This window comes from Lactuca serriola, chromosome 9 (assembly GCF_051521515.1).
Source record: "Lactuca serriola cultivar US96UC23 chromosome 9, Lser_US96UC23_V15, whole genome shotgun sequence".
In the NCBI taxonomy this organism is placed as follows: Eukaryota; Viridiplantae; Streptophyta; class Magnoliopsida; order Asterales; family Asteraceae; genus Lactuca; species Lactuca serriola.
In genome coordinates this window covers 61,331,983-61,343,356 of record NC_136416.1, presented here as the reverse complement: position 1 = coordinate 61,343,356, position 11,374 = coordinate 61,331,983, and the positions used below count along the sequence as shown (strand labels likewise).

The following is an 11,374-nucleotide window of genomic DNA, read 5'->3' as shown; positions in this document are numbered from 1 at the left end:
TATTACATGGGTTAATTTAAAGAAAAATTAATAAAGGTAAAAAAACCACATAATGACATTCGACAAATTAAATGAAAATATGACAAATGGTAAAAAAAACTTTTATTTATCAGAAAGGAGAGAGGATATGAATAATCCAAATCCGAAATCCATATTATGTAACCCGAAGAAGGTCCGGTTAACCCGAATCAGGCTTCTAGGATCAGAATTCAGAAGTTATGATTTTCTAATTTCTAGACTTTTTGTAATTCAAGCGGAATGTTTTATATGGCGAGGACTTGGACTTTTTTTTACCAACCCGAAAAGAAATCCAGCGACCGGAGAGATGCGAAGTCGTCGGAAGCCACCGTGCGCCGCTCACCTGATCATATTGATACTCTGCTCTCTCCTCCTCTCGACAAGAGTAACTGCCCGGCCGTTCGTTCTTGTCCTCTCTCAAGACGACCTGAAGGATGGACCCGTTGATGAGTCTCCTGATGATCCCTCTTCCGTCGCCGATTGGGACGAATTCGGTGAATCAGACGCTAGGTCCGATGACGACCTGGATCCTGGATCCTGGCGACCGATATTCGAGCCAGACGAATCCAACTCTAATTCCGCCGAAGAGTTCCCGATCAATCCCCAACTAGAGGAGTATTATTCGAGCGTCAGGAAAATGGTCGCCGCCGTGAGCGATGGGGGTAGGGCAATGGAGGATGTCGCTTCGGAGATTGAATCGGCCGCCGCCACCGGCAATCCTCACGCGCAGTCGCTGTTAGGGTTTTTGTATAATACAGGAATGGCTAGGGAGCGTAGTGGTGCCAAAGCTTTCATGTACCATCACTTTGCCGCTGATTCTGGCAATATGCAATCGAAATTGGCACTCGCTTATACGTATTCTCGCCAAGATGTAAGTTATTCTTTTATAACACACACATGTTGTGTGCATAAAGATAACTCTAATTTTGTCTGATTGTGAACTAGAATTAGGGACCTTTGATTGGTGAATTGTATGCTTCATGTTGCAGGTACATGATAAAGCAGTCATACTGTATGCTGAGCTAGCCGAAGCCGCTGTTAACAGTTTCTTGATCTCAAAAGACTCCCCAGTGATTGAACCGGTTAGAATCCATAGCGGAGCAGAAGAGAACAAAGAAGCTCTCAGAAAATCCAGAGGGGAAGAAGATGAAGACTTCCAGATCTTGGAATACCAGGCACAGAAAGGAAATGCTGTAGCCATGTATAAGATCGGCATATTTTACTACTTTGGATTAAGAGGAGTCAGGCGTGATCATGCCAAAGCATTATGGTGGTTCTCTAAGGCTGTGGACAAAGGTGAACCTAGGTCCATGGAGCTTCTTGGTGAGATCTATGCAAGAGGTGCTGGAGTTAAACGAAACTACACAAAAGCTCTTGAATGGCTCACGTTAGCATCAAAACAGAAACTTTATTCAGCTTACAATGGAATGGGATACTTATACGTCAAGGGTTATGGAGTAGAACAAAAGAACTACACTAAAGTAAGTTTTCTGAAGGTCCATATTTCTCTTACATTTAGCAGATTCATGCTTCTTACACATTTTTTTTAATTTTTTTATTTTAGGCAAAAGAATACTTTGAAAAGGCTGCTGAAAATGAGGAAGCTGGTGGGCATTACAACTTGGGTGTAATGTATCTCAAAGGAATTGGAGTCAAGAAAGACGTGAAGCTAGCTTGCAAGTATTTCATAGTAGCAGCAAATGCTGGTCAACCAAAAGCATTTTACCAATTGGCAAAGATGTTCCACACTGGTATAGGTCTAAAAAAGAATCTCCCAATGGTATGTGTTTTTAATCATAATTTGTATAAATCTTTCAAGTACTTATTCAAGACAAAAGCTTAACAAGATTTGGTTTTAGGCAACATCATTGTACAAACTAGTTGCAGAAAGGGGACCATGGAGTTCATTATCTAGATGGGCATTAGAAGCATACCTAAAGGGCGAAATCGGAAAAGCATTTTTACTATACTCAAGAATGGCAGAATTAGGGTATGAGGTGGCACAAAGTAACGCAGCCTGGATTCTTGATAAATTTGGTGAAGCAAGCATGTGCATGGGTGAATCAGGGTTTTGCACAGATGCTGAAAGGCATCAACGTGCACATTCTTTATGGTGGCAAGCTTCTGAACAGGGTAATGAACACGCAGCTTTGCTTATTGGAGATGCATATTATTATGGCAGGGTATGTGTAAACTTTTTTTTTTTACCTGTAATAGCGACGTACTTATAAAACATGGTTTTAAGTTTTGAGATATTGTTTATAGGGGACTGAAAGAGATTATGATCGTGCTGCGGATGCTTATATGCATGCCAAATCACAATCGAATGCTCAAGCTATGTTTAATTTGGGATATATGCATGAACATGGTCAAGGACTTCCTTTAGATCTTCATCTTGCTAAACGTTACTATGATCAAGCCCTAGAAATTGATCCTGCTGCAAAGTTGCCTGTCATGTTAGCCCTTGCTAGCTTGTGGGTACGCAGAAATTACGCCAATAGTTTTATGGTGAGTTTTTTTCTCTTAAATCTAGTTTGTTACACTCGATAGAACAGAACAGAACATAACAGGTTGTACTGTGTTTGTCATGCATTGTGTTGGGAACATGTTGTACTGTGTTTGACATCCATTGTACTGGGACCGAGACAAAAAGTTGTACTTTTTTTTTGTCTGATTCGAATAGGTCAAGATAGGACAGGGACTTGATCTTGTTGTATTGTATGTGAAAAGACGTGAATGCCCTTGTTATTGTTACAGGTTGATTTGATAGATTCTTTGCCTGGTGTTTACCCAAAAGCGGATGAATGGATCAAGAACGTTGTAATGGAGGAAGGGAATGCAACGATTCTGGCTCTTTTTGTTTGCTTGTTGACGGTGCTTTACCTTCGTGAGCGGCAACGGCGGCAGGCGGCGCCTGGTGGGGGTGGGGGTGGGGGTGGGGGAGTGGCTCCTCCTCCGCTTCGCCCTAATGACAACGGTGCACCGCTTGTCAATTGAGAATTGAATTGTAAGAATGAAAATGATTTTTGGAGATTGTTGAAGATGATCTTTATGAGAAGTGAATGCCACCCATAGGAATTTTACTTGAGTTGCTCCAGACAGTTTTCTTACATTTTTTTTTTAGATTGTAAATGTACTTTGGTTTAGATTATATTGAGACTGTACTTGAAATACAAAAAGACATCATAGCAATAAATTTATTTAGAGTTCATAATTTAGTGTAGAAGGTGTTTATATGCCATAATTAGAGTTTGAGCTTCAGGCAATTTGATTGAAGTTAAACTCGTTTGTAACCCTGTGCAAGACAGGTAGAAGTAAAACTAAATAAGTTGAAAGGGAAACGGATTTAAATGGGAAGTCATCCGGAAACTAAATAAGTTGAAAATTGGGATTACTTGTAATCATATTTAACAAAAATCATTTATAAAATCCGGGCTAAATCGATTTTTAACTCATTATTTTTTTACTAGATTTACGTGAGGAGGTCCAAGTTAAGGTTAAGGTCAGACTCCCTTTTTCAGGAGTTTTTAGGAAAGAGGCAGGGTGAAAGAAAAAATACAAAGCGGGTAAAAAGGGAGGTGATGAGAGTTAAGACCCGGAGTACAAAGGGATGTATAGGAAATTGGACATAAAAATTAAAAGGAGAGAGTTTTTGATCGGGTTCAAAAAATTCATTAATGGAAGGAAATGAAAGAATCTCCTTTCCAATTCAGAAGGATTTAGAGAGTAATTTTTCTTTCATTTCTTTTCAAATCAGGAACACAAGAGTGATCAGATGTTTGATGCTTGGTGTTGGAAAATCAATTTGACTTGATGACACGATGATGGTGCGGTGCCTAAAGGAGAAATATAAAGAAACAAGTATTGATCTACATATGGTGTTTGTCAACACGTGATAATCAGATAATGTGCATCTGGAGATGATTCAGAGCTATTCACAATATCTACTACAACAAGATTCAAAGGTTCCCTGGTGTATGCTTTTGCCGATGACATTGTTGTGGTTGTTGAGATTAAGTATGAGTTGAATGATATATCAGGAGGATGGATTTGGAAGAAAATGGTTATAAATCAATGCAATGAAGAAGAAAGTATCTTTTGTGCAATTTCAGTAGTAGGGTGTGTGGTGTGAGGAACAGTCCTACACCCAAAACAGAGTTTCAACTACTTGATCCCTATGATCCATAAGGAGGGAGGTGTTTAGGTAGACATTACACACCACATAAGATGTTTGTTTACCAATTGTACGACTACGAATCCAAGGCTCCCATTTGAAACTACTAGACAATCATATTTCATTTAAAAACACTTTAAAATGAGTAATATTTACAAACAAGACACCACAAAATTTAGAGGACATGGCTTTTTTTCTTTTCTTTTCTTTTCTTTTTCCCAACTCTCGTGTTTAATTTAATTAAATAGCTTCCAGTTTACCCAAAAAGACTCGCCCTTCTTGTCACACATCTGTAGAACCAAACCTCTTTTGACCATTCTACCCCCAATGCTGAAAAACTTCACTTCCATCTCTGAAAAACTTGTATTCTTTTAATCACCAAACTAATAACTCATATATGTAAAAAGGAGAATAACTATACTTAGTAAGACTTACATTTACATCCTTCACATGAAACCACCATACCCCTTTGACTTCTTTCTGGTGCGTTGACCAGGTTGACTATTCGTTCGGTTTTGTCGACTGATCATCTTTCAATCCTTTCGTAAGCAAATCATAATTGATCGAAGCGAGTTGAGACAGATTCTGTAGCAACACAACAACAAAAAAAATATAATGGTTAAGTGGCCAAATCAATAAAAAAAAACAACGAAAGTAAAGTACATTGTCCTTTTATGTATGTACCTTGAAGGAGAAATTACTGAAAGAGTAGTTGACACAAGATTGTGATCCAACTTCTGCAGGACCTCCATACTCATCAACCTGGCAGTGGCACCACATTAATAAAAAAATCACAAGCAAAAATGGTGAGAATTAACAGAGTTACTGACAATTTCATCATGGCGATTGCTTAGGCAGCTACTGCCACCACTGATGCTGCCATTGTCACTGGAATCTTCTGTTTCACTGGCGACATATCCATGCTCCTGTGAGGTGTTCCATCTGTATCGGCTTGTGAAATAACTGGTGTCTAGTGCACTCTCAAATGAAGGAATAAATGCAGCCTGAGTTATAACACCAATCTCAGTACAAAAACAGTTCACATGTATATACAAAACACACACCTTTTGTAGTGCGAGTGTATGCCAGTTGATATCCCTGAAAAACTGATGCTGTTTCACCTCGGTTGCTCCCCTAGCTCCAAGTCTCTGGTTTGGATCTTCTGTCAATAATCTGCATACAGGAATGAGAAGAAATAAGTGAGATGTTTCTTTCTTTTTGACTTAAAAAAGAAATTAGGAAGTTTCTCTTACTGATCAATTAGATCCTGGGCATCCGGGCTCATTTCATCAGGTACCATTGGCCAAGGTATATTACGGTTGAGAATGTTATCAAATATCGTCTGAACCAAAAAAAGAAAGTATAAATAAATAAACAATATCAGAGTATAATCGAGAAAGGTAAAAAAAAAAACTCAAATAAACCTGAGGATGTTCTGCATTGAAAGGAGGAATGCCAACAATTAGTTCAAAAAGTATCACACCAACTGACCACCAATCCGCAGATGTCCCTGAAAAAAATGGAGATAAAATTTTGTTACATGGGGTTGTTAAAACTTAAAAATATAATATAGTAATACTTTTGTTTTAGAACAAACCATGTCCAGTTCCCAAAAGAATCTCGGGTGCTAAATAGTCAGGGGTCCCCACAGCAGACCGTTTTTTACGTCTTTCTTGTTGACTTTCACTTTCAGATAAAAAAGAGGATTGAGATTCATGTTCTCCTTCTCCTAATAGTGATGTCCCACTAACTGCTGGACCAGATAAGTCGTCTGTACTATTGATTAAACCAACTTTCGAGAGACCAAAATCAGTCAACTGTAAAAGACAAATAACAATTAGAGTGTAAACTGTAAAAAAAAAAAAACAAATTAGAATATATTCAAACTCCAAGATTATATTTATACCTTTATATGCCCATCATGTGCAATCAACAAATTATCTGGTTTTAGGTCACGATGAACAACACGTAAAGAATGAAGATATTCCAATGCAAGCACCTGTTCAATTTATAAAACGTCATTCATATATATAAATTATATCAATAACCGTGGGTCCCACGAAATCAAAAACTTACCACTTCTGCAATATATACACGAGCAACATCTTCATCTAAGCATCCCAGATTTCTCAACAATGAATACAAATCACCACCATTTAAATACTCCATAACAAGGTAAAGATTCTCACGACATGTGAAAGAATAGAAAAAACGAACCACAAAAGGGTTGCGAACTGATATCAAAATATCACGTTCAGCCAATATACTTTCAACAGCATTTTTTCGAATCATATCTGCTTTTTTAAGAACTTTGATAGCAAAAAGATCCCCTGTTGTTCTCTTTTTTGCTAAAAAAACACGCCCAAATGCACCACGACTAATTGGTTTTATGATCTCAAAATCATCGATTGAGGTCCGATCTTTTGAATGTATAGGGCTTGTTCTAAGGCTGCGTATAACATCATCTTCTAATGGAGCATCTTCATCGATTACAGTGCTTGTGATGTCAACTTTTTCATCATCAACCAACTCAAACAACTGCAAATACTTTTCCCTAATAAGCTTCTCTATTCTTGCTCCAAATGTTTCCACAGTTAAAGCATCAAACTTTCTTCTGTCTGTAACAACTTTTAAATCTTCAAGACACGTCAGCAAATATGGCAGAGAGCGGGAATCATCTAAGGGTGTATTTCCAGCACATCTGGCAATATCAGCAAGCTCATTCATCTACATCATTCAAAAACCAAATTATCAGTAATCAGTGAGAAAGAAAAAGATTGAAGTTAATCCATTAGTCAATTATACATTTATACCTGTGGAAGATCAGCATTTTCTGAATAAGCACCTTTTCCTGCTAGCAACAAGTCTATCTGGCTAGTCCTAGGTGTCAACAATGGTGACCTAGGAGTAATACTTCCAGCAGATGATGTGGCCATTTGATCAGATATAGGCCCTAAACGTGTTCTATATGGTACTATAGAATGCATCCCTTTCATGTCATCCATTAAAACCGAATTATCACCTTCTGGAAAACAATCAATCATGTCTTCTGAACCTCTTCTAGACCAATCATTTGGAGACACAAGCTCAGATTCTTCAGAATTTGATACTTTTGCACCTTCAGAAAGCGACTCCATTAGCTTCTCAAGAGTTTCAGAGATTCTTACTAACCTTTCATCAACACGAAGACCTTTTTGATCACATCGATCCGCAATCGCACAGATTCTAGAATGATCTTCTAATTGTAAAGTAGGAACCTCTTCCTCACAAATCCTACAAATTATAGAACTTTCATCAAATATATTCGTTTGTTCACCCCATCCCCATGAAGCCTTATGTTGATGCTTATAAGTAGTGGTTGCAGTTTGTATCTGAAGATCTTTCACCGGAGCAAGAGCAACTTCTTTCACCGGAGCAACTTCAGTCACCGGAGCTTTTCCTCCGGGAGATGGCAGTTTCTTCCATGATGACATACGGTTTCTGCTAGTTGGAGAGTCTAAACCTTTGACTATTTCTACAGGAGGTGGAGCTTGTTCTTTTTTCCAATCCATGTTATGTAGCCCACGTTGTTCTTGACTGTAATATTGTCTTGTTGATGATGTTTTTGATGTTCTTGGAATTGAAATGTCATCTTTTTTTATAGTTGTTGGGATGTTTTTATCTGCAGAATGAAGAGATTTTTGAAGCTGAAGAACAAGTTCATCTTCAGCTAATCCACTTTCTTTATGAAACTGTAGCAATCTTGTACATCTTGTGAGTATGAAAAGCATACGGGTATGTAGCTTTTTCAAGATTCCCATTGGAAGTTCTTGACGCCTGTCATCTAATTCCTGAACAATGCCCTCACATTGTAGCAAAAACTCTCCAGGGGTAGTCATGGCACATCTTTGAGCTAAAACCAGTAAGTCCTCTAAAGTTTCCTGCCATTCTGGATGGGTTTCTGAGTTCTTTTCAAGAATGGGAAGAAGATCTGCTGCAAATATATGAAGATCTGAATCTACTTCTTCTTTTGCTTTATCGAATTTCGCACGAATTGTTACTAAAACTTCATCTAAGTTGTTTAAACCACGGGGTTTCCAATAAGGGTAAGGGCGTACGCCTTTGGAGTTTAGTTCATGGGAGAAACTTTTGATGTCAGATGGATATCGTTTTCTAGGTGCACTTGTAACCCTTAGTATGGCTTGAAAACGGGGTGACTCGGATTCTTTTGGGTTTTCAGAATCATAGGAAGTCTACAATGGCAGAATAAGTAGTTTTTCAATTACAAAAAAAGGAGAAAGAAAAAAAACAGTTTGCTAGAACTAGCAGTATAACTTACCTTCATTTCTGGAGTACAAAGCTCTGAACTCCTCAAGCCTCCAGAGAATCCCCTTAAATTTACATGGCCTATCATGGTAGTTGAGTAACCCAAATTGTTACAAGGATTCAATAGAATTATTAAACATTACATGCTATAAAAGAATAGGTAAGCAGAGTTTTGAAATGTCACATAATAACTAGTTTCAGATGTGTTCATTTAGCGTCTTCAACTTCTTTCTTTTAGATGTGTTCATTTGAATTTAGCAGATGTATCAAATACAATGATGTATGGAATTAGGTTTTGAGCATATATTGATGGCTATCGGATGTTTTGTGGTGGTATTGCAAGTACATTAGCAAATGAGAAATGAAAAGTATTTGAAGGATTAGTTGTATATAGGATGCATATAAGCTTATAGATTCTTAGGGATATTAATGATCGACATATATCATGTGGATTGAGGATTTTGATGGATTTTTAGAAGTTTAAAAGAAAATTGTCACCTAAAATGTATGAAAATTTAAGTTAGGATTTATATCAATTTGGGGTTGATATGTTTAATTTGAGATAAATTGAATTATTGCTTAAAAATCATGGAAATATGATGGAATAATGATGAATGCATGATTAATTTCATGAATACATGACTCAAGACTCGAGATTTATGGGTTCTCAAGTTAAGAACTAAAAGAGGATAAAGTGAATTGCTTGCATGTTAGTAAATGTTAAGATAAAGTACATATCTAACAAGTATGTGGAGATGATATCAAATTATTATAAAATAGTGTTTATGTTGATGAAAGAAGCATTAAAATGTATGACGAAATGAAATGTATTGGGTATTTAGCAACTAATGTGACGTAAGTGGTAGTGTATCATGATTGTCAACTGTCAAGAATAAACTACATAAATAACACCAATATGAAAGTCTATTGTTAAAACTGAAGGTTGGATGCCTAAAATATCAAAGTTGAAAACTATTTTGATGGGAATTGTCAAGATAGATGAAGAATGATGAAGCAAATAGTGTAGAAATAATTTCTGAATCCAGCAGACAGTATATAACAGTATATCCATATACTTATACTTATATCTAATATATTCTTATGATACATTTATTACTGGACATGGATTAAATGGTGTCACATGGGCAATAGGGCCCAATTTGGGCAGCATATATCTTCAAATCAATCTAGATGTGGTATCTTTCTAGAAATTTCATCTTAACGAGTATGGATGAAAGCAGTGTCACATGAGTGGTTGGGCCAAACTATGTGATGGCTTTGAGGGTTCAACATCTTTTAGTCCACGGCTACTGTTCTTATACCTAACATTATGCAACTCTAATCTCCATATTGCATACGATATTGGGAAATTTTGGTTAGAAGGAAGAACATTCAACTCTAAAATCAGCAATTTCATGAAAACATAGATATAACATTATAAGAAAGGCGATGCGTAATGAGAAACATCATGAAAATTCTTAAAGAAATCATACCAGCTTCAGAGGAAGATTCCCCATTTTGCAGTCGAGAACGACCTAGAACAATAGGAGTATGATCCCTTGAAGGTAGGCTTTCAATGGACATGCGGTCTGAATTGCTACCACCGTCGTTCTCCATAGAACTAGACATCTTTTTCTTATCAGTACCAAATCCATCCTCGAAATTACCGCCATCATTGTTCTTTGATTTTGAAAGATTACTAGAGCCAAGTGAAGACATTTTACTATTAACTTTGTTTTTGTTATCATTACTATTACCATCTCTACCAAACCCAAAAAAGCTCTCTTGTGGCAAAGGCCCAGATCTCGTCTTGATCCGATTTAGCCCAAGTGAAGAAGCCAGAATTGGGGAAACTGTAGCAGGACCTTCCGCCGCCCCTTTCTTCGTCAACTTCGATGACCCTGATCCCAAACTCGGTTTTTCTGTAATAGGAGTCGTATTCTGAACCTTCGATTCAACTCCTTGAAGACCATCTTTCTTACTCCGACTCTGATGCTTTGAATTCGAAGTGGAACTGGAATTGGAACCATCTTTGACTTGATTTTGACGCAATGAAGCGCTGATCGGCGTTTGAGGTTCGTCTTTGCTAGCGGACTTAGCTTTCTTTTTGTCGGATTTGATGGGTGAACTGGAATTAGACCCTATTGATCGAGGGCTGTTGGATCCCTCGGGGCTTGATATATCGGATGATTTCTTTGAATGGAAGAATCTACCCTTAAACACCATTGTAGCATATCATTAGGGTTTTGTTTAAAAATCTGCACGCATAGTAGTAGCGTTGATTCTGGGGCGTGTGGTAGGAGAGAAATGCACTCGACAAGAAGCAGAAAGAGAAGTGAGAAAGAGGGGTGGATAGCCTACCACCTCCTTTTACTTCCAGAAATTAGCGGTTTTGAGTTTTGACTTTCAACCATGGCAATGACGACTTTTATACTGTGATTCTAGAAGAAAAAAAAAACGTATTTATTTCTTGTTATCTTAAAAGAATGTACTTTGTATTCACATGTTATTATTCTTTCCTCCATATTTTAAGGTTTTCCTCATATTTTTATAAAAATATCTCGACTTGGAGATCGCGACTAGTATTCATTTGGTCATCACAATTCATATCCCAATTTTTTTATAAAGATATTTGTAAATGAGATGGTCATCATGACCTCATCTTTTTCATCCCTTTTTACTCGTAAAGATTTTCTAAAACGGGATATGCATTGGACATGGATCATGATGTGTGTCCTTCTTGTTTCTATTCGTGCATAATTTCTTTATACAAGATTCTTGTAAATGTAGTGGATATGAGATGGAGATCATGACATGTATCCATCTAGCCAAGCCAACATATTTGTACTTGATTTTCCATAGAGATTCTTGAGAATG

The 11,374-nt window shown here is 37.3% G+C and overlaps 2 protein-coding genes across 2 annotated transcripts; one reads left to right on the top strand and one right to left on the bottom strand.

Moving 5' to 3' along the window:
• The first annotated feature begins 260 nt into the window (after positions 1–260).
• LOC145072496 (ERAD-associated E3 ubiquitin-protein ligase component HRD3A-like) lies at positions 261–3,232 on the top strand. Its single transcript, XM_079018932.1, has 6 exons — positions 261–889; positions 1,008–1,499; positions 1,583–1,798; positions 1,878–2,201; positions 2,284–2,526; positions 2,776–3,232. Exons 1-6 carry the CDS (start codon positions 326–328, stop codon positions 3,013–3,015), a joined length of 2,079 nt encoding a protein of 692 aa, XP_078875058.1. The 5' UTR covers positions 261–325; the 3' UTR covers positions 3,016–3,232.
• A 1,056-nt stretch (positions 3,233–4,288) lies between these two features.
• LOC145076618 (putative serine/threonine protein kinase IREH1) lies at positions 4,289–10,898 on the bottom strand. Its single transcript, XM_079022431.1, has 13 exons — positions 9,991–10,898; positions 8,511–8,578; positions 7,006–8,424; positions 6,269–6,919; positions 6,099–6,191; positions 5,790–6,009; positions 5,617–5,702; positions 5,446–5,534; positions 5,257–5,365; positions 5,023–5,196; positions 4,877–4,954; positions 4,628–4,777; positions 4,289–4,544 (listed from the first exon to the last, which is right to left on the bottom strand). The coding sequence occupies exons 1-12, from the start codon at positions 10,721–10,723 to the stop codon at positions 4,694–4,696; spliced, it is 3,804 nt and encodes a 1,267-aa protein (XP_078878557.1). The 5' UTR covers positions 10,724–10,898; the 3' UTR covers positions 4,289–4,544; positions 4,628–4,693.
• Between the last annotated feature and the right edge of the window lie 476 nt (positions 10,899–11,374).

Bases quoted from the DNA above. Each gene is read 5' to 3' on its own strand.
- LOC145072496 (XM_079018932.1), top strand. From the start codon at position 326: ATGCGAAGTCGTCGGAAGCCACCGTGCGCCGCTCACCTGATCATATTG. The intron at 890-1,007 runs GTAAGTTATTCT...TTCATGTTGCAG, and splicing joins ATACGTATTCTCGCCAAGAT to GTACATGATAAAGCAGTCAT. The intron at 1,500-1,582 runs GTAAGTTTTCTG...TTTTTATTTTAG, and splicing joins AACAAAAGAACTACACTAAA to GCAAAAGAATACTTTGAAAA.
- LOC145076618 (XM_079022431.1), bottom strand. From the start codon at position 10,723: ATGGTGTTTAAGGGTAGATTCTTCCATTCAAAGAAATCATCCGATATA. The intron at 5,535-5,616 runs GTTTATTTGAGT...TTTTTGGTTCAG, and splicing joins TCAATGCAGAACATCCTCAG to ACGATATTTGATAACATTCT. The intron at 5,366-5,445 runs GTAAGAGAAACT...TCCTGTATGCAG, and splicing joins GCCCAGGATCTAATTGATCA to ATTATTGACAGAAGATCCAA.